The sequence below is a fragment of the Vulpes lagopus genome, chromosome 4, assembly GCF_018345385.1.
Source record: "Vulpes lagopus strain Blue_001 chromosome 4, ASM1834538v1, whole genome shotgun sequence".
Classification (NCBI taxonomy): domain Eukaryota; kingdom Metazoa; phylum Chordata; class Mammalia; order Carnivora; family Canidae; genus Vulpes; species Vulpes lagopus.
Genome location: NC_054827.1, coordinates 51,377,187 through 51,404,858, shown reverse-complemented (window position 1 = coordinate 51,404,858; position 27,672 = coordinate 51,377,187). Strand labels below are relative to the sequence as shown.

The 27,672-nt window shown below is 42.8% G+C and overlaps 1 protein-coding gene across 2 annotated transcripts in view; it reads left to right on the top strand.

The window, feature by feature from the left end:
• The first annotated feature begins 1,133 nt into the window (after window positions 1–1,133).
• KDM7A (lysine demethylase 7A) overlaps window positions 1,134–27,672 on the top strand; it is an 83,557-nt gene continuing 57,018 nt past the window's right edge. Inside the window, exon 1 of one of the 2 annotated variants that reach the window (XM_041753868.1) lies at window positions 1,134–1,473. In XM_041753868.1, the coding sequence (XP_041609802.1) occupies window positions 1,280–1,473 (194 nt within the window). In that variant the 5' untranslated portion in view covers window positions 1,134–1,279. Of the gene's footprint in view, window positions 1,474–2,904; window positions 3,029–27,672 lie in introns of those variants that run through there. The other variant, XM_041753869.1, reaches the window with a different exon arrangement.

Genomic DNA, 27,672 nt, shown 5'->3' with positions numbered 1-27,672 from the left:
GATTTCCAGGTGTTTCTTCCTGCAAAAGACGTACCAGGTAAGGAAAAGGATTGGGTGCATCATCAAAGTTTAGCTCCAGCTCCTATCTGGGAGACTTCAGGCAAGTTCCTCGCTTTCCTCCAGGATTAAAAAGAGGTTAGATCAGCGATTCTCTGCCCGGGGCTGGGTGAGATGGGAGCTCACCAGGGCTTTTCCCCGGGAACAGAAATGCCTGTGAAATTCAGCTACAGACACCCGACTCGGTAATCCTCCACATGCCTTCCGGTTCGCGTAGTTATGACTCCACGGCGTCCCCGTTAGCTGTGTTTATTCTGATCGATCTCACCCTTCATTCAAAAATATTTATTAATGGCCTACTATGCCGTATTATCCAGCTTTTGTAGCATTCCTTTTCCGAGGTCTCCCTGCCGTTTAGGATTTTGCCCCTTTCTTCCCAACTTGGGAGTCGAGAGCGTCGGCATCCGAGTCACGCCGGGTCCTCTGTGCACCAACCGCGCGCCGCTCGGGTCCCTCTCGGCTGGCGGGCGTCAGGGAGTCCGGCTCGGGAACCGGCGGCTCCGTCGACACGGCCTCCCCGCGGCGAGCCGGTGGGAACCGGGGTGGGACGTCTCCGTTGGTCCGCGGGCCTCCCCGGCGCGCTCCGGGCCCTCGGGGGCGCCACCGGCTCGGGCCGGCGCCCTGCGCGGCTCTAACTTCTCGCCTTCCCCCCGCAGGGCACAGGCGCAGCGCGAGCCGCTCTCCACTGCGCAGGAACTTCCCCGGCCTCCGCGGCGGCTCACAAACGCCGGAGCCCGCTCCCCGCACGCTCCCGCCGGGCCCCTCCCGGAGCCGCGCTCCCTGCGCCGCGCTCCCCGCGCCGCCGCGCGTGTCCTCAGGGAGCCTCGGCCTGCCTCCGCCTCCCCCGCCCCGCGTGCCCTTCCGCGGCTCCCCCCGCCCGGCCGACGCGAGGGGAGCGGGGCGCGCGCGCCGGCGGCGGGACGACGTGCGCGAGACGCACGGCCCCGCGCGGAGCGCCGGAAGGAGCCGGGCCGCAGCCTCGCGCGTCGTGCGCGCGCCCCCCCTCTGGCCCCGGCCGCGACCTCGCGCGCGCGCACTGAGGCGCCGCCGCCGCCGCCGCCGCCGCCACCGCCGCCGCCGCCGCGCCGCCGCGCCGCCGCCGCCGCGCCGCCGCCGCCGCGGCTGCTGCTCCGGCTGCTGCAGGAGGCGGCGCTGGCTGGCGGCTGCGCTCGCTCCAGTCGGCGAGCGGAGCAGCGAGCGAGCGTGTGTGTGTTTTTTAAAGATGGCCGGAGCGGCGGCGGCGGTGGCCGCGGGAGCAGCAGCTGGAGCCGCCGCGGCAGCCGTGTCGGTGGCGGCTCCGGGCCGGGCCTCGGCGCCCCCGCCGCCCCCGCCGGTGTACTGTGTGTGCCGGCAGCCGTACGACGTGAACCGCTTCATGATCGAGTGCGATATCTGCAAGGACTGGTTCCACGGCAGGTAAATAAACCCCCGCCAGCCCCGCCGCCGCCGCCGCCGCCGCCGGCCGCCCGCGCCCCCCTCCGCCCGCCCGCCCGGCCGCCGCGCCGCGCCAGGCGCCGAGCCCCCGGCCCGGGCAGCGGGGCGCACGGGGCCGCGGGCGGGCGGAGGGGCGCCGGGGGGCTCGCCCGGCCGGGAGAAGAGTCGCCACAACACACGGGAACAAAGGGGCCCGGCCGAGAAGTTGGCAGGCGGAGACCGGGGCGAGGGGACGCGGCTGGGGCAGGCGCCGGCGGAGGCCCGCCGCCCCTCGCCGCGCCCGCAGCCCGGCCGCCGCCCCGCCGCCCGGCCGCCCGGCCGCCCGGGGCTCCGGCCCGGAGTCGCCGCCCGGCCGGTCGCCCTTCCCGGCCGGCCGCAGCGCCTGCCTTCCTTCCTTCCTTCCTTCCTTCCTTCCGGGCGGCGGGCGGCGGGCGGCTCGCCCCGGCTCGGGGGCTCCGGGGCTCCGGGAATCGCCGTCGCCCCCTCCCCCGCCGCGGTCCCGGTCGCGCCCCGTCCCCGTCCCCGTCCCCGGTCTTCATCAAACTTCCGCGGCCGCGGGGCGCCGGGACGGGGGCGTCGGCAGCGCCGGCCGGCGGGGCCCGGAGGAGTAAACAGAGCAACAGATGAGGCGCGCTCGGGGACTTCAGGATGCCACTGGGAAGTTTGGGGCCGGGGGTCCCGGGCGGGCGGGCGGGCGCGCGGTCGGCTCGGACCCGGCCCCCGGCGCCCCGGCGCCCCCGCGCCCCCGGTCCTGGCGGGGCTGGGGGGGGGCGTGGGCGGCAGGCCCCGGGGGTGGGGGGCGGGGGGGGGAGGACACCGCCGCTGGTCCCCAGCCCCCCGCGTCGCCCCCGCGGCGCGGCTCAAACTTTACAAAGAGTGAAATCTCCCGTCGCCGGGGGGCCGGCGGCGGCGGGGCGGCCGGGGGGCGCGGGGGCGCGGGGGCGGGCGCGGGCCAACTCTGCGGCGGGGGCGGGCACCGCGGGCCCGGGCGGGGGCGGCGAGCGTCGCCCTCCGCCCCCGCGGCCGCCGGCGTTTGGGGTTTGACGTTTGTGAGAGCTCGGGGCCGCCTCCGCCGCCGAGCCGTCGACTCGTGTGTTTTGTAATCAAAGTGTGAGGCTAATAAAGGGCGGCGCCACAGCCTCTTGACTCCGGCGTGGGAGGGACTCGCAGGCATTTAAACAAAGAAACTAGTTGGGGCTGGGCTCCCAAAGTCCTTATTTGGGTGTCGTGGCAAAGCCCGCGGTCACCTTTGGGTGAAGCAGGTTCCGCGGGCGCCGTGTGGGGTCGTCGGTGGACGAGAGTCCGCTCGGGGCTAATAGCAGAAATGGTGCCTGTGATTGTAGGAAGTGTCCTTTGATTGACAGCAGGACATTTAAATACAGCTCCGCTCCCCCTCCCCTCCCCTCCCCTCCCTCCCTCCCCTCCCCAATTTTACAGAAACACTACGCGACCAGGCCAGATGTCTGAGTCTCCCTCTACTGGCCCTGGGAGAGAAAACCGCTTACATTGCAGCGTTCTTTTCAGGCTTTAGTGCTAGGTACGTTTACTTCTTCATCTTCGAGGAGTTTTACTGAATCAGGTTGCACAGCTCTTGACAGCAACAACAGTGGGAGGAAAAAAAAAAAAAAAACAACCACCCCTAAAATTGTCACTGTAAAAAGAGGACAGCATCCTAATTTTGTCTATCAGGTAATCTTTCACAGTCTGGGTCTCAGCTTGGGGAGTAATTATAACAACTTTGTCAACCTGTAATTAAGAATAAGTTATCTAAAATTCTTTTTTTATTACTCCAGATCGATTCCCCCCCCCCCCCGTATTTTGATGACATGTAAAACTGAAATTTGAACATATCAGATCTTGCCAGTTCTATTTCTATATCCTCTCTTCCCATAACATACCCTAGGCAACTAGAGTAGATTATCCAAAAATCTAGGTTACATATAGGAGAAAACCAGAATCCCTGGTGATTATGTAAATACTTCCTTTTTTTTCCCCAAAGAACTATTTTAGCTGCCTAAGAAACTTGTTCTGTTGTGCAATGTAGGAATGCAATATGTTAATAAATTGTAAACTACAGTTTTATTTACCTTAATTTAAGGTGATTTAACACTATAACCATGAAGAGCTGCAGGTGGTTTATGGAAAATTTCGTAATGACATGCAGGTATAAATTTGGAAACAGAAGAAGTTTGAGGGGAAAATAAAGAGGGCATGTAAGGAGGAGGAAGAGTGAGGCCAAAACAAATCGGCTCTACTTTATCCCATAAATTTGTGTGACTTCATATCTGTGCAAGTGACTCTGAAATGTGTGTTTTTTTGACCAGCGGTCCTTGAGAGTTTAATGTGGTTCAGATGTGAACAGTTAGAAAATTTAGTAATAATGCCTTGTCATGCAAAGACAGTTATCTTCTTAGCAAGTTTCTTAAGGAAGTATGGGTCATTTGGGTAACGTTAGAGAAAATAATGTTTATTGTACCGTAAAATAGGTAATTGCTTAACAAATGGAACACATCAAAATGTTCCTCATGTATTAATTTTTAAACAAATATCATTTGCTTAAGTGAGACTTGGCCCCTAAAGTACTAAGGTACAGTTAATCATGTCCATGCTCCTCTTTTCTTTGGTTTGGGGGTAGGATAGGGAGGGGGTCCAACTGCAGAGGAGGAAGGGGGAATAGGAGTGCTGATAATAGAGAATTACCATTAATTACCAGGACAGTGTGTTGATGATTTTATTACTTCAAGTAGAAGAATTTTTTTCAAACTCAAGGAATCAGTGAGTCTTGGTATAAATTTGGATTTATTCTGTCTGGAATTTCAGACATCTGGAAATCTGAAAAGTTTTTGTCTTCATTTAGCCTGACAGGGAAAGAGGGGCTCTTCCTTGACACTTTTCAGCCAGAGTGAATAGGACCGGCTTCCTCCCAGTTTGAGGGTGTTGAACTACTGCTTCCTTGGTGTTCAGAATTCCTATCCCCTAGGTCCCCTAAGGCTTTTTTCTAAGTGGGAGGGGAGAAGAATACTTGGCCAGGGTACAATGTGTAATTGATATCCTAAGGACAGTGAGCTAAGGAATTAACAGGATTTTCCTGGGAAGGTTACTTCCTAGACATGGAGTTCTTCCTCTCTGGACCCTTGGTGGAAGTCAGACAATGGAGATCTTTCCTGATAATATCCCACCCCCTAATCTCTAGGCTAGAGGTCTTTCTTTAGTACTCTTAATATTGTCCTATACTGCCTTCATTAAATTGTGTTTTAGTGTCTTCTGTCTCCCCATTTGAATGTAAAAACCTTTGTTTATTAGTCTTTTTTAGTCACGTATTCTCTTTGATTGACAAAATTAACATAGAAAAAATGAGAAGTACAGAAAAGTATTAAGAATATGAAAGTATCCTTGTCTTCCAGGGGTTATCAGTGTTTTAACATTTAAGGTATATGCATATATTTAAAAAAAAAACTGGAATTCGTTTTGTGCATTCCACTGTTAAAACCTAGGTTCTCTTATTAACGTATACGTCTTCTTGTGTCTTTAATATTGTTTGAAAACGTTTTCATTGGTTGCATAATGTTTAATTTCACGGAAGTGTGTTTTAAAATCATTCCCCTTTTGTTAGTTTTTTATGTTGTAAAAGGTATTAAGCTATTACTTCTTGTAATTCCTAGTGATGGATGGTTGACATCCTTCTAAACCATTGTGAGCATCCCTATTATTTCCTCAGAATAAATCACGTGAATTAATACACGTAAAACACTTAGAAGATCTAGCACTTGTGAGTACTCAATAAGATATTCCCTTGAAGTAGAATTATTGGTCTCAGGGCACAGATAATTTCAAGCTTCTGGTACCTATTGCCAGATTGTCCTCCAGAAAGGTTCTTCCACTTTACACTCTCACCAGCAGTGCTCACTTCTAGTTCCCTGCATCATCCCCAACCTTAAGGTGTTATTAAACCCTCCCCCCAAAAAACCAGCGAAATGCTTTGCCAGTCTGCAGATAGTGAACATTTCCACCAAAAGACATACCCAAGATTGTTCACAGCAGTGCTATTCATATTATCCCTTAACTGGAACAGTGTAAATGTCATCAGCAGTAGATGGGATAAAATGTGGTATATCATAAGATAGAATGCTACCCGGTGATTAAAAAAAGAATGCCAGACGGAAACATGTCACAACACCAGCAAATGTCACAGATACAGGCTAAACAAAAGGAGTCAGGCATAACAGTGAATGCTGTTGGAGTCTCCTTATATGAAGTTCAGGTGCAGGCCTACTTGGGTGAGTGGAGTCAGACTGATGCTTACCTCTGGAAGGGTGTTTACCAAGGAGGCCCTATCAAGGGAGCTTCTGAAGTGCAGGAAATGTTCTAGATCTTAATCTTGGGTGGTGGTCACATACGTGTACGCAGATGTAAAAATTCCCTGACATATATATGTGCTGGAGATCTTCAAAAATGATTGTAATGGTTGAAGTGTACTTCAACGCTAAAAAAGAAAAATTAATAATTTACCATTTTGGCAGCTGACATGTGTTATTTTGTGACTTTGTTTCTTGGCTCTGTCTTGTCCCTGTCTTTAATGGGCTTGCCCCTTGTGTTTTACTGTTAAGTATAATGTTGGCTTTGGCCCAGAGTTTGCAGTATGTGTGGCGCTGTTCTTGGTGCTAGGAACATAGCAGTGAACCAAACAGTCTTTGCTCTCTTGTAACTTATATTTTAGTGGGGGAAGAGAGAGAAATATATATAACAAAAAGAGAAGGAAATTGAGTTAGGAGAAAAGAAGGGCCCCGGGGGATAGTAGAAGGCCACTACTATTTAAATGGCGAGGTTATGGAAGGCCTTCAGAAGGAGGCATTTGAACACAAGATATTTTGGATTTTACTCAGAGCAAATGATGGATGTGTTCTGAGTAGAAGAGTAAATGATTTGTAACCTTTAAAAGGTTCACTCTGGCTTCTATGTGGAGAATAGACTGGGGGGAGGCAAAGGTGATAGGCCAACCAGGAAAATGCTATTGTAATCATCCAGGTGAGAGATGATTTTAAAAGTTGGAGTCCTTTGGTAATTTTCAAATGTCGTAATAATTTTTATTTCTGAGGCTTGAATGAATGAGGAGCTTCCTTTATGAGAATGGAAACATTTTATCTGAGTAGTGCTGTTGGGTAGCAGTTTCTGAGGTAGTCACTCTAGAGTCCTGGAATTCACACAGACACTTACTCACCAAGTGTGAGGTACTGTTCTGATTGTGTTAGATGTATTAATTAGCTCATCTATTTCTCAACTTCTATTTCTTAACCTTGCTGGGTAAGTGTTATTATTGTCCTTATTTTGCAGATGGGATCTGAGGGTTAGAGAGGCCAGTAACTCTCCCAGGGTTACAGAGCTAGAAGGTCATAGCGCTAGCCGATCTGACTTCATTCAGGTCGCTGACTCCTGAGCTCACTCTCTCGACCAGTAGTAGGTGGTACTGGGTTTCTTCTCCCTTGTCTGTCTTTATCCTGGGGTGTGAAGGGGCATAGGTGGAACAGATGCAGCAGGGTTCCAGAGAGAATGGTACATCTAGAACCAATATACTTTTGTTTTAGTTCTGTATTAAGTTATTGTCGTTAGCGTGAATATGTTAAAAATGGTCATAACTGCTTTGGGAACAGTATTTATAAGATATTTGAGAAGTTTTATAATTTAACTCTATTTTCAGGTTTATTCTAATGGATTTCTTATTGGAATGTATTTTTATTTTTTAAATTAGGGTTAAAATATTTTTAAAATTGATTTTATATACATTTCCTTGTAATGATGAAATTACTTTTAGTGTTATGACATAAACTTACTAGGTGAACATATATCTTCCTGTAACAGAACAGGACTAGAATTTCTTAGTATCTTTTTTTTTAAGATTTTATTTATTTGACAGCGAGAGAGCGTAAGGCAAGGGAGTGGCAGAGGGACAGGGAGAAGGAGGCTCCCCACTGAGCAGGGAACCCAATGCAGGGGTCCATCCCAGGACCCTGGGATCATGACGTGAGCCAAAACCAATTGAGCCACCCAGGTGCCTCTCGATATCTTTTTTTTTTAGTAACAGTTTATCATAAGAAAAAATAGGAGTATTATTTTCATGTGTTTCACTAAATACAAGTATACGTGTATTTTATATATATGTATACACACATACACACATATATGTGTGTATATATATAGACATATGGATCTTACTGGATCTTGCTATTTGAACAAAATTTGATTTGATGTGGGAGTCTCATCTCAAGCTGCTTGGAGGCAGTGACATATAGTTCTCTCATCAAGCTTTTTTTTTTTTTTTTTTTTTAAATTTTTTAATTTTTATTTATTTATGATAGTCACAGAGAGAGAGAGAGGCAGAGACACAGGCGGAGGGAGAAGCAGGCTCCATGCACCGGGAGCCTGATGTGGGATTCGATCCCGGGTCTCCAGGATCGCGCCCCGGGCCAAAGGCAGGCGCCAAACCGCTGCGCCACCCAGGGATCCCTCTCATCAAGCTTTTTAAAAATTTTTAACTTCAGTTTGGGGCAGATTTCTGCTTGGTATGCTCTCCTGTCCTGTGTTCTTAGGCATGAAATTGAGTTTACTGAATATCCAAAGGGAAAGAATGCCTTTATATTTGATGATCTGAAGTGGGAGCTTAAGAATAATGGAACAGGTGTAGGGGAATTTGATTATAAAGCAAACTGGTTGGTTTGAGCAATTCAACTCCCCAATAATTTGCACAGCTTTTGAGCAGTTGGCCAGTGTTGATCTTGCAGCTGCTACCAAGTTTCTGATTCTTTTTGGAAGTGATGTTTTATTAATATAGTAATTGTTTACTTACTTTCCCACTAATATTAACACTCTAATTTTTCCCATTAATTACAGTATGATTTAATGGTAACCTGGATGATTTTAGTATGTGTTTCTGTGAGCTTTGGTTCCTTTTATTGGAGAATGGTTTTTAGAAACCAAGGCCTGGCATTAGAGGGTTCATTGCTGCAGGCATTTTCCGTGGACAGAGCTAAGAAATTTACTATGCAGACACATCTTTGTTTCTGTTCTATGTACTTATATGTTTTAAAACTTAAGAGTTTTCTAGTGATAACTTTGATTCTAATCCAATACACATGGTTCATTTTAGCCTTCCCCCTTTCCTTACTTGTAACTGTTTTGTCCAACACTGAGAAATCTAGCTCTAATTATCTACAATATAGTTATGTTTTGTTCCATCCTAGTGTATACATAAAGTAGTTCTAGAATTGCTAACTCATACTCTTGTAATAAATTTTTTAACTAAATTACAGTATTTCTTTATGGTTTTTTTTGTTTTTAGCCTTATATCTATAGTATCTTTAGCCTTACTGTATCTAATAAATATCGGTAATATCTAGCTTATAATTTTCAGATAGCTATAACAGCTAGTAAGACACTTTTTCCACACTTAACCTAGGTTCTGTTCTTTTCTTCCCCAGTTTAGGGTATTATATCACTTATTTGTAATAATGTTTGGTTTATTTGTTGCATTTTGGATTCCTCCTACATCCTGATTAGTTTTAATTATTGGTTTATATGTAGAGTATGTAAAATAATACCAGGGTTCTAAGTAGTTAGGGTTATATATGAAAAGGTATACGAAGAAGTGAAGAAGTGTCATACCCTCTTCATCTCTCCAATGCTTTTCCATCCCTTTGCCACCCACTTCTCTTTAGTTTCTGGTTTATTCAGTGTGGAGTTTTTGTTTCTTTTCCCACAAATGGGCAGATGAATGTGTATTTTCTTTAATCTACTTCCTTTACAAAAGGGTAGCTTCTGATAAGTACTCTTATTTGCTTTTTCTCCCCCCCCCCCCCGCAATAATATATACAGGAAAACATTTCATGTCAGCTCATAGAGCTCTTCCTTATTTTTTTTAATAGCTGTATAATACTCCTTCATGTGTACGTTCTCTATTTTATTCATCCATTCTCTTGTGTATGGGTATTTAGGTTGTTTATAATATTTTGCAATTGCAGATAATTACCAAAAAGGTACAACCTTGTGTATGTGTATTTTCATATTGTTGGAGGTATATTCAGGTTAGATTCCTAGAAGTGGGATTACTTGGTCGAAAGATAAGTGCATCTGTTGTTTTGTTAAGATTATCAGATTTCCCTCCAGAATGCTTGGACCAGTTTGCATTTACACCAACAGGGTACGAATGCATGTTTTTCCCCATATTCTTGCTATCAGACTGTGTTTTCTTATCTTTTAATCTTTGCCAATCTGATAGGTGAAAAATGTTTTATGTTTTAATCTGGATTTTTCTAATTACAAGTGAGTTTGAACATTTCATATATTTGAGAGCCATTTTCTTTCTTTTTAAAAAAAATCTGTTTATAACTTTTTCTCTTATTTTTAAATTTTATTTATTTATTTTATTATTTTTTTTCTGATTCTTTTTTAAAGAGCTCTCTTGGAGTTCTTTACATTAGGGCTACTGGGCCTTTATGCCATATATAAATATTCTCTCAAGTTTGTAGTTTTTTTTTTTTTTTTTTTTTCTGTTTTGTCTTGGTGATTTTTTTTCTTTGCCATGCAAATTAAAACATATTTATGTAGTCCTATCTATCAATCTTTTATTGGCTCTGGATTTTGAGTCATGATTAGCAAGCTTTTCTCTACCCCAAGGTTAAACAGGATTTTTACTTGTATTTTCTTTTAGAACTTGTATGGTTCTGTTTTTCTTCTCTTTTCTTCTCTTTTCTTTTCTTTTCTTTTCTTTTCTTTTCTTTTCTTTTCTTTTCTTTCTTTTTTCTTTTTTTTTCTTTTACATTTAGATCCCTAATCCATTTGGAATTTATTCTTGTGTATGGTATCAAATAGGGATGTAATTTAATTTTTTTCCTAAATAAATTTTCCTGACTGTCCCAGCACTATTTATTAAAAAGCTCTTATTTAGCGGCTCAGCTGGTTGAGCATCTGACTCGATTTCAGCTCAGGCCATAATTTCAGGATCCTAGGATGGAGCCTGGCCTTGGACTCTGTGCTCCGGGTGGATTCTGCTTGGGATTTCCTCTCCCTGTCCCTGTCCTTGTCCCTCTCCTCCTCCTCCCCTTCTCTCTCTGGCCCTTCCCCTGCCTATGTGTGCCTTGCTCTAGCTTGCTCGCTCTCTCAAATAAATAAATCTTTTTTTTTTTTAAACTCATATTTACCTCAGTAATTTGACATGCCACCTTTGTCATAGCTGAAATTCTCTATACTTGGACCAGTTTCTGCACTTTCTGTTCTTTTCCACTGATCTGTTTATTTACTCTTGTATCACTACCACACTTTTAATTATGGAGGCTTTTATTGTATGTTTTGAAGTCTGGTAAGACTTGAAAGTCTCAACCTTGTAGTCTGTTATTTTCAGTGTTTTTCTGGCTGTTCTTGCAGGTTTATTTTTCCATATGAAAAAATAGTAGCAACTTGCCTAATTTCATTAAAAGCTTGTTGATATCTTGGGGTACCTGGGTGGCTCGATTGAGCGTTGGACTCTTGGTTTCAGGTCAGGTCATTATCTCAGGGTCGTGGGATTGAGCCCTCAGTAGGGCTCTGAGCTCGGTGTGGAGTCTCCTTGAGATTTTCTCCCTCTGCCTTATCCTCTGCCCCTCTCCCCGCTCCCGTGCTTGCATCTTCTCTGTCTCAATTAATTAAAATTTTTTTTAAAAGCTTGTTGATATTTTAAAGCCAGAAATAGACTCTTAATTATAGAGAACAATCCCACCAGAGGGGAGGGAGGGTCGGGGGAATGGATGAAATAGGTGAGGGCACTTGTCCTGGTGAGCACAGGGTGATTTATGGAAGTGTTGAATTACTGCGTTGTACACCTGAAACTACTATAACATTGTATGTTAACTAACTGGAATTAAAATTAAAACTGTTTTTAAAAATTTTTATTTATTTATGATAGTCACAGAGAGAGAGAGAGAGGCAGAGACATAGGCAGAGGGAGACGCAGGCTGCATGCACCGGGAGCCCGACGTGGGATTAGATCCCGGGTCTCCAGGATCGCGCCCTGGGCCAAAGGCAGGCGCTAAACTGCTGAGCCACCCAGGGATCCCAAAATTAAAACTTTTAAAAAAAGCTTCTCAATATTTTATTGGTATTAAATTGAATTTCTAGATTAATTTAGGGAGAATTGACTTTCTGTGATGTTGAGTCTTTATCCAAGAACAGGGATGCCTCTTTATTTAAATCTAGTGACTTTCAGATATGTTTAAATTTTTTTCTATAGATCTTGCACATGTGTTAGTTTATTCCTATATACTGTTTTCTTTGTTACTATTATAAATGAGCTTTTCTCTATCATTTGCTTGCTAATTGGTTATTGGTCGTATATATGACTATTTGACTTTTCATTGTTACTTTACTTTTCTGCTATTTTACCAAAAGAATTGTTAGTGTTAGCTGTATCATCAGTTCACTGGAGGTTCCTATCATATGCAGATAGGTTTCTTTGCTTCCTTACCAATTCTGCCTCTAAATGAATTCTCTTACACTTAGTACCCCAAGAATTCTCTTACATTTAATTTCACAGGCTTATATCCCTTACAGTATTAAATAGTGGTGGAGATAGCTGCTGAGAACAGCCTCAGGTAAAAATATTTTTCACTACATGCTTCACTTGGATATTTAAGTTGTATTCTGGTGATGCTTTGTGTCTAAGTTTAAAAATGTTATTCTGTATCAAAATTTTAAAATGGCCACTGCTTGAGGAACCTGGGTGGCTCAGCTGGTTAAACAACTGCTCAGGTCTTGATCCCAGGATTGAGCCCTGAGTCCAGCTCAGGGGAGAGTCGGCTTCTCTCTCTCTCTCCATCTGCCCCCATCCCCCACCTGCACACTCTCTCAAATAAATAAAATCTTTAATAAATAAATAAATTAAAAAAATAATGCTACTTTTGGTCATTTTTAGTGTAAAAAATTGACAAATAGAACTGACATAGAGGAACACATAAACATGTAGCAAGGGATGCCTGGGTGGCTCCGTGGTTGAGTGTCTACTTTTGGCTCAGGGTGTGTGTGATCCTGGGGTCCCAGGATCGAGTCCCGCATCGGGCTCCTTGCATGGAGCCTGCTTCTCCTCCCTCTGCCTGTGTCTCTGCCTGTGTGTGTGTGTGTGTGTCTCATGAATAAATAAATAAAATCTGGGATCCCTGGGTGGCGCAGCGGTTTGGCGCCTGCCTTTGGCCCAGGGCGCGATCCTGGAGACCCGGGATCGAATCCCACGTCAGGCTCCCGGTGCATGGAGCCTGCTTCTCCCTCTGCCTGTGTCTCTGCCTCTCTCTCTCTCTCTCTCTGTATGACTATCATAAATAAATAATAATAAAAAAAAATTAAAAAAAAAAAAATAAATAAATAAAATCTTAAAAAAAAACACTGAGCAAGTAATGTGTATATATATGTATGTAAATATAATAGGAATCTTTAAAGCATTAATGATCCAGGAATTTTTCTAAAGCAGCATTTTCTAACCTGTTTTTGTGAACCCCAAGGGTTTGAGGTATCCTGGGAGTTTATTTCTTTTAATTTGTTTTATAAAAATATGAGGATTTTTTTTCTTTTAGTAGATTAGCTTGGGTGCCTCTGTGTGTATAGGAACAAGTATTCATGGTTAGTGGGAATCATGGTTAGTGGGAATCGGTTGATTGTTATCAAGATTGAATTACTGGTTTGGTTTGTCATTCAGCTGAGTACTGCTAGCTACCATGATGGTTTTGACTTTAATTTTAATGTTTTTCTGAGAAAATTTTAAACATACACAAAAGTAGACTGAATAGTATAATGTACTCCCAGGTTAACCATCACTTTGCTTCAGTGATTGTTGATTCATGAGGAGTCTAGCTTCAGTTGACCCTCCTCCTTCTATTGTATTTAGTTTTTGGTTTTTTGAGATTTTTAATTTTTTAAGAAATCTCTACAGTCAACGTGGGGCTTGAACTTAGAACTCGGATCAAGAGTTGCATGCTCTACTGACTGAGCTGGCCAGGCGACCCCACATTTAGTTATTTTGAAGCAAATTTGTGACAATATCATTATATTTGTGCATATTTGCATATTTCAGCACATATGTCTGTAAGATAAGTCCTCTTAGAAAAATATTATTACCACAATCAAAAGTAATTGCCAATTCCTTAAAATCATGAAATATTGTTCAAATTTCCAAATGTCTCAAAATGTCATTACTTTTTATGCTCCTTGAATCAAGATCCAAATAGTCTACACACTGTGATTAGTTCATATGTTGTAAGTCTTTTAATCTGTAGCAGTAGTTCTCAACTGAATGGGTTTCATCTCCCACCAGAAGATGCTTGGTAATGTCTAGAAACATTTTTTTGAGGGCAGAGGTGTTGCTACCGGACTCTTGTAGGTAAACGGCAGGGATGCTGCTAAATATCCTCCACAGCACAGCCCCCACGAGGAAGGACTGTCCATCTCCAATTCTAATACATCAGAAATCAATGTTAAAGAACATACAATGACATATCTCATTTGTATTTTATTTTGGGGAGGGGGAGTAAAACACTTTCAGAATGTTTTGTGAAAAAGTGGGGAACTTATCTTCTGTAATTTAGAAGTATAGTTTTCCTTGAGCACAAAACACACAAATTTCAGACCTCTAGTATTGACTCGTGTTTATCAGTTAGTAATCATAACTGTCTGACATCATGTGCGGTTAAATTACGACATTGTTCAAGCTGGGAGATACCATTGTAGATAATTCAGTGTTTTTTTTAATGTGCAAAAGCTGTTGTCAGATAAGCAGTCACTGTTTGACAAAGAAATTGGAATGATGTCCACTCTGGTTCTTTTGATTTATGTAGTGTCTTATGGATACTTTAGTATTAATAAGTATATATAAAAAAACGAAGATTAAACAGTCCTGGGGATCTGTCTGGAGATCCTAGGGATATTCTCACTGTTCAGGAATTCCACAGACTGAAAAAAACAAAACAAAACACCCCACTGTGAACTAAAGTCAGAACAATGAATCAGTTGGATAGAGTCCTAAAGCGGTTTAGTGAGTAACAAAGTATGGGACACAAGGTACCCTGGAAGCAGCAGCTTTCTGGCCACTTCCCATCTGTGATGTCAGAGACTCTCTGGGGTGACCACATTAGAGCCTTCTCCCCCAGAGACTGCTTTGTGGGGTCATGGGTTTTTCCTCTTCTCTGTGAACTCCCACAGTGCCTCACCTATCACACACACTACACTGGAGACATGTGGTCTGTCCTTTTTACTTTTCCGCTTTTTGAAGGAATCTTGGGGCATAAATAGTTTTATCTGCAGATTAGAGGAATTTAAGTCTTTTTACTTAATTTAACTTGTCACGGGTCTGAGTCATATTTCTCTCTTACATTCCTTCTATTTCAGTACTTTTTTTAAAGCTAATTTCTGTGTGCCTTGTTCCTTGAGTCATTTTCTTTACTTTTTTGCTAGCCTGTCCTTATTTTCTGTGTATCAAAGGATCAGATCCCATGGTTACTGGAGAGCAGAGTCTCTTCTGTTTGATTCAGGTAATTCTTTCCTCAGACCTGCTTTTCCATCCATCCAAATGCCAGGTAGTCAGTGCTGGACTCTGCTCCCTAATTTTTTTGTTCTTGCCTCTCTGTGGGCAACCAGCTGGAGGTAGGGGAGATCAGAGCCCCTGAGGTGAAACTTTTTTCTCAGTGTCCTCATTCTTGAACCCCTTGTTGGAATTGATTCTCCGGAGCCTTTTGTATATGTCTTTCTCTTGGCATCACCTTGTTGGGGCTGCCCATCTCTTCAGGAGTATGACCCTACCCAGGGAACTTACTCACTTCCTGCCAGTTGCAGAGTGCTTGTTTGCAGCCTTACTCCTGGCCCCAGGCCTCCTGCATGGGTCCTTCACCAGTTCCAGTGCTCTGAGCAGTTCTTTTGTCTCTTTGGACAGAGCATAGGAAGACTGAGACACAAGCTTCTGAGGACTTTAAGATCAAGTGATGTTAGGATGTGGGTGACCCTTTCTAGCTCTTCCTCTCCACCACATCAGTGGTTTTTTGTTTCATCACCACCATCATGGTTTCTAATATATCTCTGTAATGCAATATTTATTTAGCATTTTTCTTTAAAACAACTTTGAATGGATTTTTTTTATTTAATTTTGTCCTGAATAAAGGTTATCTGTTAAATCACATGTTTGTGATACTCACATATTTTAATAATTGTGAGAAAAGCTGCATTTATTGAGATAAAGAGTCTTTATCATATAAAATGCGTACATGTGAGATGTCAGAAGGCTGGTGGTGATTGATGAAAGGATAGTAACAGACACAGGGAAGAATACACGTTTCTTTCTTTGAGGGAAGTAGGGATAGAACTTAACCAAATGAGAATGGCTTTATACAGCAGGAAGCCCAGCGGCGGGACAAATTGTCCTGGCCTTCAGTTCTCATACACGTGTCTTGTTGCCAGTACAGTGCCATCTGGGATCTGGATCGCATCAGGTTCAGTGATGGGTGGTGCTGGGGTGCTCGGCTGGCGTTCCTTCCTGTTTCATTGGTGACTGTGCCTGCCCAGCAAGTGTGTGGAACTGCTCTCAACCGTAGCTTATTCTGCACAATGAGGGGACTCGAAGATCACTTTCTCAGATGTACCATCCTCCTTAGCGGGCTTTAAGCCTTCTTGACTCCTCTTCCTCCAGGTATGCATAACTCTGTGCTCTGGGAGACCTTGAGCTAGGTCAGTAAAAAGCAACTAGAGGGTATATACACACCCTGTGAAAAGGAATCCCTAAATGAGTACAGGTAGCCTATCTGTTTTGCAAAATAGCATGTATTCTTGAAATAAAGGATATTATTTTCTTTTTAGTACTTTTAAGTCTAATCATTGTTTTTGAAGTGTCAGTGCTGCACATCTTGCATTCAGCCATTTGTATATGAGATACAGTTGCCAAAGTTTGCTGTAGTATGCAGAGATCAGATCTATTTTCAGAGTTAGAAAGTTTCTGGAAATGTAGCTTCAGAAAGAAAAGGAAACTGGCAAGTCATTGGGAATTATCTTTAGATATATTAGAACCCATTCCCTTTTGTTTATTCAGGTACCTGGCTTCAATAATTGCACCCTTGCCCCCCATATACTTTTTTTTCTCATTAGCAAATTATATATAACCTTCATTAAAAAAAAAGAAGAAAACATCCTTGTTCTGACATTCCCCCTTCATCTGCAGTCCCATTTCTTTACTCTCTTTATAGCACAATTCATCAAAAGAAGTGTCCACGTGTACTGTCTCCAGTTTTGTTTTTGTTCTGTCTCTCTTTTAAGATTTTATCTGGGAGAGAGTGAGAGAGGACAAGCAGGGGGAATGGCAGGCAGAGGGAGAGGGAGAAGTAGGCTCCCCTTCTGAGCAGGGAGCCCCATGCAGGGCTGGATCCCAGGACCCTGGGATCATGACCTGAGTGGAAGGCAGGCGCTTAACTGACTGAGCCACGCAGGTGCCCCTCTATCTCTTTTTTTCTAATTAAGGTCCATTCTCTCTGAACCCAGTTGGACGGACTTTCATCTTTACTACTGAGTGGTAGCAGTCTTGTTGGAGTGACCAGGGAGTTCCCCTTTGCGGCTTCTGGGGGAATCCCTCTGCTGGTTTTTCTCCAGCTTCACTTCTTCCCTTCTCGCTCCTCATTGCAGTCCCTTCTTATCGCCCTGATCTTTTAATGTGGGAGGACTGCAGGGTTAGTCCTCAGTAGTTCTCTTTTTCTAGCATTTATCTGATCCCATGACTTCAGCTGTCATCTGTATGTGGATGATTCCTAAATTTTTTTTTAATTTTTATTTATTTATGATAGTCACACAGAGAGAGAGAGAGAGAGAGAGGCAGAGACACAGGCAGAGGGAGAAGCAGGCTCCATGCAGGGAGCCCGACGTGGGACTCGATCCCGGGTCTCCAGGATCGCGCCCTGGGCCAAAGGCAGGCGCCAAACCGCTGCGCCACCCAGGGATCCCCTGATTCCTAAATTTTTATCTCCTTCAGAGACCTCTCTCCTGAGCTCTCCTCTTGAATAGGTAATTGCCAAATTTATGTCTCTGCTCGAATGAGCAGTAGTCATCCTGTCGTCTAGCGCGTCCACAGCAGAAGCCAGAGCTCTCCTCCCTGGCAGCCGCGCTCCTCCCCCTGCAGTCGTCCCTGCCCTGGTTATGGCAGCTCCTCCAAGGCCAGAATCTTTAGCACCATCCTTATTTCTTCTCTTAGAATCTACATTAAGTTCTTCAGCAAAATCTTGTTGGCTTACCTTCGTAATCTCATCCCTTCATATCCCTTCCCTTGTATCAATTGAGATTATTGCAGGAGCTTTCTCACTGCTCGCCCTCCTGCTAGCACGAAACCAGAGTGACACTTTAAAACTGTGAGTTAAGTCTGGTGACTCTTGGGTAGGAAGCCCTGCAGAGAGTCCCATCTCTCCCAGAGTAAAAGCCTTCCTGTGGCCCCTAAGGACCTGCAGGTCGTCTGTACTCTGATGTCACCTCCCCTGCTTCCCCCCACCCTACCACCCCACCCCCATGCTTCAGCTGCACCAGCCTGCTTTCTGTTTCCTGCACAGGGGTCAGGCTTGCCTTAGGGCCCTTGCATTTGCTTTTACTTTGCTTAGAGCCACTTTCCTCTGATACCCCAGGGCCTGTTCCCACACTTCTTTAGGTTTTCTCAGCCAGGCCTTCCCTAACTGATAGAAAATAGAAAATCCCTTAGCCTCTGGGACACTTCTTCCTCTGTAGCACTTGTTATTATCAGACATCTATGGTATAGCTACTTGTTTGTTTTTCTGTCTCTTCCAGATACAGTGTAAGCTTCAAGAGTGTAGACATTTGGTTTTTTGGTTTTGTCATTCTTATATTTCAGGGGTCCTGATAGTGCTTGAATGAGTGAATGGCTGAGTCATAGAAGGCATTTTGGGTTCGTTTACAGTACGAAGTTTATCCCTTGAAGGAAGGAAGATGGTGTTAAGTGTGTCTTTTACCCACATACAGTGTTATGGCTGCTAAATAATAAACCAGTGTTACAGCTGGTACCTCCACCTGCTCATATTTCTTTTTCCTGCCCTCACTTCCCACATTGGACATTGCCCTCTAGGGGTCTCTTTGCGACCTAATCTCTTGTACCCTATCCTTGCTTCTTTTGTTTTCTTCTCTCATTCTCAGAGTCACCTCCCCCCTTCTATATGCTCCCTTTCCTCATCCCCCTTGTTACACACATGCACGCAGATACATAAATGTAATTTAGTGTAGCACTTTCCTCTTAAGCACAAGTCTCTGGAAATTCCCTAGTCATCACCATGATTTCTTCCTTCATTTAAAAATAGTTCCTGAAGTGCTACTTTTCTCTGTGGAACTTTGCTTAAGATAGATAAGATATTTTAATCCCTTTTGTCTAAAAGATTGCCCTCTTTCCATCTGCTCCACGTCTTCGTTCTTCTACACGACGGTCCAGGCTCATAAGCGATTCATGGTAGCTCAGCCCAGAGCTGAGACTGCTCTTGGTAGTAGAACAAAATTTGTCTTGAAAATTCATCAATTTTATGTACATCTCTGGAACTGAAATATAACATGTCACTAGGAATGGTTATTTTTCCTTCCGGAGAATGGCTGAGGTCCAGTGATGGTTCTTCCCCCTTACACAATTGCGGATTTCCTCATCAAATTTGACAACTTTAATTTTTGTTCAGGAAATAAATGTTAAATATTGTTTACTAATTAATATTACATGTTACTATTATTTACTTAATCCATACCTGTTTACCCCTGTTAACTTCATGATACGTATTTTATGTATATACTTGTTCGGTGTTTATCCTAGAGACAGTGGAGAAGTAATAATGGAGAAGGGTGAACACAATGAGTATTTCTTTTTCATAATGAGTATTAAGATGAGCATATGTAGTATACAAAGAATGAACAGGGTAAGTAGGTATGCACAGTAGTTTGGCTAGACTGGAATTTTACCTATGTAGCAGGCTCTGTAGGAGCACCTCCCTTTTCCTCCTGGCTTCTCTGTTTCTTTTCTTTTTTTGTTTTCTTTTTTAAGGATTTTGTTTATTTACTTGAGAGAGAGAGAGAGCGCCCGCGCGTGTGTGCGAGCATGCATGCATGAGCGGGGGAAGGGCAGATGGAGAGGGAGAAGCAGGCTTCCCTCTGAGCACGGAGCCAACCTGCCGCTCTCTGGGACCATGATCTGAGCCAAGGCAGCCGCTTAACCAAAGGAGCCATCCAGGCGCCCCTCCCTCTCTATTTCTATCTGTCTCTATCTCTTGTGGACTTCTTGCTGAAAGCACTTGAGACTTGGCCTGAGGACTTTGTCCAGCTGTAGGAGCTCAGCACCTTGTATTTGAAGCAGGCTGGAGGTGCTGGGAAGGTAATGCCCCTAGGATAGCCATCAACCATTGTCTTTTGGGAAACCGGATAAATAACCTAGCTTCTTCTTCCCTTGGGTCGGACCATGCCCCTTCTCCATAGTCTTCCAGATGTCCCCAAAGGGGTAAATGCTCATTAGGGTACATATGCATTATGGCTTCTTTCTGTCTCACTTTTACACTTCTCTACTAGTGCTACCAGGGATCACCTGCCATGTGAGCATCTGCACTCAGATTTGTGTATCAGGATCTGCTTCTTGGAGACTTCCACCCTAAAGCAGTAGAAAATTATTAATGAGAGAAGGATCATAAGTGAGAGATACTGGGTTTGAAAGTAGAATGTGGATTCCCTTTATGAAATAGCAGATTTTTTATGTGATGGTCATATATGCATATTAATGACTATAATAAGTGTGCATTCATTTTCTTGTATCTGCGTAGATGTAATCCCCTGTAGGTGCACCAGGGACATGACTTGCAGAGTACACTATGGAGGCTGCTTACTTACCTACCTCACTGAATAGTTTTCTTTTTCTGGTCCTGCTACCTGGAAAAGATATCGTGCCCTAAGTTTATATATGATATGATTTTACTCTGGAACTGTTTGCTACTGTTTTATTTCTCCCCTTCTTTATTCTTTTCGAATCCCTTCTTTTTCAAAATGCTAGAAACATTCTATGTACTGGAAGTAACCTTTAGCATGGGTACAATTGGGATGAAGTGTTAACATTTTACAGATTAATTAGCATACAAAAAATAGCAATCACGTTGCCATCTTTGAGGAATGATGCGGTCTGCTGGAATAAAATTTTCCTATAACTGAAGATTCTCCTTGTGAAATGTGGTTGAATGTCCTCAGAAAAGTTGCTCAGGAGATATACTTCCTCTAATGTCAATTATTTGTAGAAGGATATTGGTGGATATATTACGCTTTCACAGAGAATATTGCACTATTTAATTTTGATGACTAAATGTCGTGCACTTTAGTTTGCTGTAGGTATGGGCTGCTGGCCTGTGTCGGACTGTGTGTGTACTAAATTGCCCCAGACCAGAGGTATTTATTGGTAGTGTTTCATCTCCTTCCTTGCTGTACCTTCTTGCTGTCTCTTACATACTGCTTCTAATTTTCTGTGTTTTCTTAACTGGAGAGAAACTTAAGATTTCAGTGGGGAAACAGACAACAGGTCTTCTTAAATTACCTGCTCTGTCATTTTGATACATTTGTGTGACAGGATGAGCCTAGCCAGGAATGGAGTCGAGCTATGCAAAAGGGATTTAGCAGGTGTCATTTAAATAGATCTGGCAGGCAAGGTTAAAATTTTTAAAGTCAGAGTGCTTGTGAAGCTGGATAGTTGCTTTGACTTCTTATTACCCTGGGACAGAAGCTCTGCCTGGTGAATAAGGGTAGTCGTGGCACATAGGTAATTTTACCCAGAAGACCCTCAGGTGGCTAGGCTAGTGAGATGGTGTGTCTTGATTCTTATGCGGTCTTATTTGACTATGGAATTGTTCTTTGAGTAACCTTATCCTGTGGGACAGTTTAAGAAATGCTCTTTTGGAGAATGCTCTTCAGGCAGTCCTCACTTAGCATGGTTCCGATATGCACAGATTTCAGTTACCATGTAAAGGAAAATTGTTTCTCTGCTTAAAACACTTCTAACACCAAATGTGTGGATTTTCCACACTAAGCAATTACCCAGTTGTCTGCAGATGCCAGCTGGGTGTCTTATAATTTAATTCAATTCTCACACTAACCACCTGGAGTTAGTGCAGAACTCACTTAAGGTTTGGTCCTGAAGGGCTTAGTCCCACAAGACTGTCTCCCTATGTCAGACACCAGTCACAAATAGTGGGTTCCTAGGTAACCTATGCTTCTGTTTGAACCTTTCAGGTTTGATAATTTGCTCTAATGGCTTACAGAACGCAAGGAAACAGTATTGTCAGTTTATTATAAAGGATATCATAAAGGTTTCAAATGAATAGCCAGATGAAAAGGTACTTAGGGTGAGATCCAGAAGAGTCCCACATGCAGGAGATTCTGTCCTGTTGGGGTTTGGGATGTGCCACTCTTCTGGCACCTGAGTGCACTCACCAACCCCAAAGGGCTCCAGACCCATTCATTTTTATAGAGGTTCCATTACGTAGGCATGACTGATTGAACCGTTGGCTCTTAGTGATTAATTCCGTTCCTGGTACTTATCCTGGCCTCCTCTGCAGTTGGGAGTGGGGCTAAAAGTTACAACCCTGTGGTCCCATGGTTGGCTCCTTTGGCAACCAGTCCCCATCTTGAAGCCCTCCATTAGCATAAACTCAGGCTCCATAGAAAGCGGCTTGTTATGAATAACAAAAGGCTTTACTTTCACCCTTATCAGGAAATTAACAGGGGTTTTCTGCACTCTGCTAGGAACTAGGGACAAAGACCAAATACATATTTCTTCTTCTATCAAGACAGCACTAGTTAAATAGCACTAGTTCCCCAATAACATAATTCAAATTTTAGTGACCATGATATGTTAACTGCATAAAGCACAAACTTTGCTACCAGCTCTCCCATACGTGGTCAACGAATCTGTTTGTAAATAACCAGGTGTGCATCTGTTCTTCAGTTCATACACAGACAGGAAAGCATGTTGTTGTGCTCCTTCATTGTCTCTCAGTGATAAACCCACATGACACATCGCAAAACCGGGTTATCAAAAGAGGAAGTGCTAATAAAGGTGAAAGTGCAGCAGAAACAAAAAGTGATGGTTCTGGAAGTATAATTTAAATTGTGCATAAATGGAATAATAAATAACTGATAGAAGGAATGTTAACACTGATGCCATTTGAGAGACTCAAGATACACAGCCAGAGAAACTTAGTCAAGGCAAATTTTATGTTTTAAATTACCCTACTTGTATGTTTTGAAATAGGATGGTCCAGTCTTTTACTGTTGAGCTTTTCTAGACAACTCAGGACTACCCATTCCCCCCCCCCCTTTTTTAGGATTTATTTTATTTATTTGAGCAGGGGGCAAAGGGAGAGAGAATCCTCAAGCCGACTCCCGGCTTAGCACAGAGCCCCATAGGGGCCTGATCTCAGGACCTGGGATCATGACCTGAGCTGCAATCAAGAGCCAGATGCTCAATTGACTGAGCCACCCAGGTGCCCCCATTTCACTTCTGATGGATACTTCTGATTTTTAATTGAAGTTCTCCCAGATCTTCTGGGTAATATATGGAATTCCATGTAGGGATATTTCTTCTGAATTATGTCAAGCTTTCCATGGTCCAAAGCCCTATTCCAGTTCATCCATCCGTCACTGAAAATGAAGAAGCTTACTAAGGATGTTAGTGGTCCCCCTCAGAATGCTACTTTAGACTCTGTCACAAGAAGTTCTCTAATAGTAATCTTTTCTCTTGGCTTAGGGTAGAATGTGGTCTCTGCTGTTAGATGTTGGCACTGAAGACTTTACAGGAGGAGAAGGGTTATGAAGGGAATAGATGTGTTTGCATTGACTCTTGTTTTTTGTAGCTGACTTATCACTGAGTGTCTTCAATGTAAAAGTTTATGATTTGCTGTTATCTTTTATCCTAGGGTGTGATCTCTTAGTCCTGAATATATTAAATCTTCTGTAAGTGTCCTTAGACCCTAGGAATATAGCTTTCCTTTTCCCATATTCACAGTGGGAAATAGGACTGTCAACTGGTTTGAAATGTTTCTGATGGCTGTTGGTTCATCTTTAAAAATCTACTTCTATTTATAATTTATTTAATCTGTTCTTTAAATAGATACTCTAGGGATCCCTGGGTGGCGCAGCGGTTTGGCGCCTGCCTTTGGCCCAGGGCGCGATCCTGGAGACCCGGGATCGAATCCCACGTCGGGCTCCTGGTGCATGGAGCCTGCTTCTCCCTCTGCCTGTGTCTCTGCCTCTCTCTCTCTCTCTCTCTGTATGACTATCATAAATAAATAATAATAATAATAATAAAAAATAAATAGATACTCTATTTGGGAAATCAAAATAGGGACACTTAGGAGCTACATGAAAGGAAAACAAAATAAGTGGTCATAATATAAAAATCTGTAACAAATAGGGACCCTTTCCGTACAATGTGATTATACCTGTGACTGAACCTAAATAGGAATACTGCATTCTTTTGCATTGCCATAAACTATGGACATTTCAAAATAAGATCTCAAGAGAAAAATTCATCAATTATTTATTTTTTTCTCCCTCACATCCATTTTTTTACCCCTATATTTGCAAAATTCATATTTAAACAGGCTTCAGGATAGTAGCCCAAACTAATGCCTCCTAGATGTGCTTGGAATTCCTACTTTGTGTCCATCAGTAAATATTTCGTGAGCATCTCTTATGTAACCAACTTCAGGTAATTCTGTGGAGGATAGGAAATTCTGAATTATTAAATATTACTCATGTCTTTAAGGAACTTAGAGTCTGGTTGGAATCACAGAGTTCTCATAGGAAACAACTGAGAGTAAGGTATTGTGCTGGCCTCTGTGCCCAAATACCATTTCTTTGCTGAGCTGGCTGCAAAAGAATTACCTGGGGAACTTGTTAAAAATAAAGATTATTGGGTCCCACCCATTAACTTCTCCCTGTAGATCTGAGGTGGGGCTCAAGAATGTGTTTTTCTTTTTAGAAATAAGCAATGCATAGGACAAAAGATACAGAAGGTTTTATGGTAAAAAGCAATTCTCCCTCTCCATTCTGCATCCATTCCCGGTTTCTTAACCTGAGGCACCACTTTCACTAATTTTTTGTGTATTGCTCCAGACTTACGGTCAGCATGGGTTTGCAAACATGCATACGTTCTTGGTTGGGGGTGGGGGCATGTTATACAGACTGTTCTGCACCTGGCTTTCCAGCATATCTTAAAGATCTTTCTCTATCTTTTCTTACAGAGCTTCCTCATTCTTTTGAAAAGCTGCTTCCTAGCAGCTTATAAAAGCTCTACAGGGGCTTCTGTTGCACAGCCAGGTTTGGGAGCCACAAATAGTCTAAATGTTAAAAGAGTTCAGAAAAAGTTTTCTTGAAATGTTAATAATTTAAAGTCTTGCATTTCATAGCAAGGAACTAGACTCAGCAAACATTTCATGTACTTCTAGATTCAGGTTGCTTTAGAGCAAATTTTTACATAATGATTCTTGTTATGGTTATTAGGTAAAATTTATCAGTCAAAAATACATTAAGACAGAAGCGCATACTAATATGCATACTGATAACATACTTTTAAATTTCTTCCTTTGGTGACTTAAGAACATTGTGGGGCAAACCTCTGTGAAATTGCTACTGTTTATCCTTTATCAACATGGCAAGTATTTTCTCCCCTAAGTTCTTAAATTTTCACATAATATTCATTTTGGGGCCAGCATTTGTTTGCTGTTTCACTGGTAAAGATAGAAATATAATCTATCTCCATGAAATAGCATATCCTCTGGGCATCGTTTGCATTACGATGCAATGCATCTCCCCTTAGTCTCTACAGACATACCTCATATGGAGCCAGACAGGTAGAAAGTAGGGTGCCAAAGAGAAGTGAGAGTATTAGCTTAAGAGGTTGAATGGCTGGTGGAATGACCACAGGTTGGTGAAAGACAAATATGTTTAGCTCTTTGGGTATTTCAGAAATTTAAAGCACCTTTCCTTACTTTAGAACATTCTAATAGAAAATATTGCCTTCATGAGAGAACAGTTTATTTGTGCTTATTTGTAAAGATCCATTTAATCCATTTACCATATTTACATTGCCTACTCTGTACTTAGATGTCACACAGTGACAAGCAGAAGGGTGTTTTTTGCACTCAAGAAGCAAACAGTGTTGGGATGCCTGGGTGGCTCAGTAGTTGAGCTGAGCCTTTGGCTCAGGGCCTGATCCCAGGGTTTGGGGATTGAGTCCTGAATTGGGCTCCTGCAGGGAGCCTGCTTCTTCCTCTGCCTGGGTCTCTGCCCACCGCCCCCCATAAATAAATTAAAATCTTTTTTTTTTTTTTTAAATTAAAATCTTAAAGTGTAATGTATCAGCATTTAAAATGTATTTGTGTGTGTATTTCACAAATTGACCACCTTGAAACAAGTTTTATTAGAAGACTTGTTAACAGAAAGTTTGAATTTTAAGTGGTGAGGTACATGCACACTTGTTGGTTCTTCAACCCCTTATTTTTCTCTCATGTTCTTTGTTCAATTCCTTGGTAACATACATGTTTCTGTCAGCTGGTCAGAAATAAATTGGGCAACCTGGAACAGTAGGAAGCATAAGCTAGCTGTTTGAGGTGGAAAAATTGTCTAATTTTCTGATTTTATGAACTGAAGGAATTTGGTTCAGAGTATGCCCTTTACGCAAAACCCTCATTAAAATTGGTTAAGCACATAATATACCAATAAATAGCCTTAATGTGTCAAAAATAGAATCTTCACAAAAGTTGAAATATGCCACACTCAAAAGCACTTAATTTTATGAAAATAGCTTTATATGTCAGCAAGAAAATAACAGAAGTTGGACTTTTTCAGAACCACAGAGTTAATTTTATTAATTACCAATTTGATTTTCCTATATGCAAATTATAAATTTTTACTTTAGCTGATATTTGGTAATAAAGTATCATAGGGCTAACACACCCCACAAAACGTAATTTAAAAGTGGAAATGCCTATTGGCATCCTTTTACTTTCAGTAGGAACATCAGCCTATTAAGCTAATACTGGTTAGCAAGGTTTCTGGATCAGCAAAACCAATCTTCTGTTTCATTCTAAGCATTTTATGTGTGTTAATTTTATTAACTTTTTGAGGGAGACAAATACCATTATCTCCATCTTTACAGATAAGACAAAAAACAGTTAAGTTGCCCAAACTCATGCAACTACTAAGTAGAGTAGGCTGGATTCCAACATAGGCAGACTTGACTCCAGAGAACTCAACCATCAAAATTAATAAAAAAATTGAAAACATTTTTAAAAAATTGAAAACAGAGGATCCCTGGGTGGCTCAGCGGTTTAGCACCTGCCTTCTGATCATGTTAGTGTGGGGCTTTGGAGGTTGCAGTCAGCAGTTTGATGCTTTGGGTAAGAAGGTGGACTTCTGATACCCAGGCAAAACTTTTGTAAGGAATGAAAATTTTAAATGAATAAATTTCATTACTATAGCCTTCTATCATCCAAGGAAGGATGAGAAATCTACTAATTCTTATGTTGAAAGATCTTTCGCTTTTTACCATTTGTTGCCTTTAGTTCCTGTACCAAATTCTTAAAAAAATTTAAGCTGAATGAACTTTAAAAATAAAAGTTGCTTGTAGCTTTACCACAATGTGTTGCTTTTCAAATAGATTTTCTGCACAGCTAATAATCAGTAGAAATTTACTGGGATCATGACGTGGGCACACTGTACTTGGTACTGAGAGAAGTCTTGAGCTCAGTTCAGGAAAAAGTATATAAAATAGCTCAATATCAATATGTAGAAATGTATATCAATAAAATGTCAAGGACTTTCTGTGGGTGATCCAGTGAAGTTTCACCAAGGATTTGGAATTTGAGTTGGGCTTTGAAGACTCTAGGTAGTGTGGATTGCTTGGTGAAGAATGGGGAGAGAATTTGAAGCCAGAGGAATATCTAATGAAGTCCACAGGACAGTAAGATCTTAAAGAATTTGGCCACCCACTCTTCCAACAACAAGAGTAGAGAATATAAATGGGAGCATTATCCAAGAAGAAAAAAGAGAATGTTTGGCAGATCCTACGGAATTCTGGTTAGTCATTAATTCAATTCTGTTCTTGTCAAGTGTCCAAAAAAAAAAAGCCAGCTA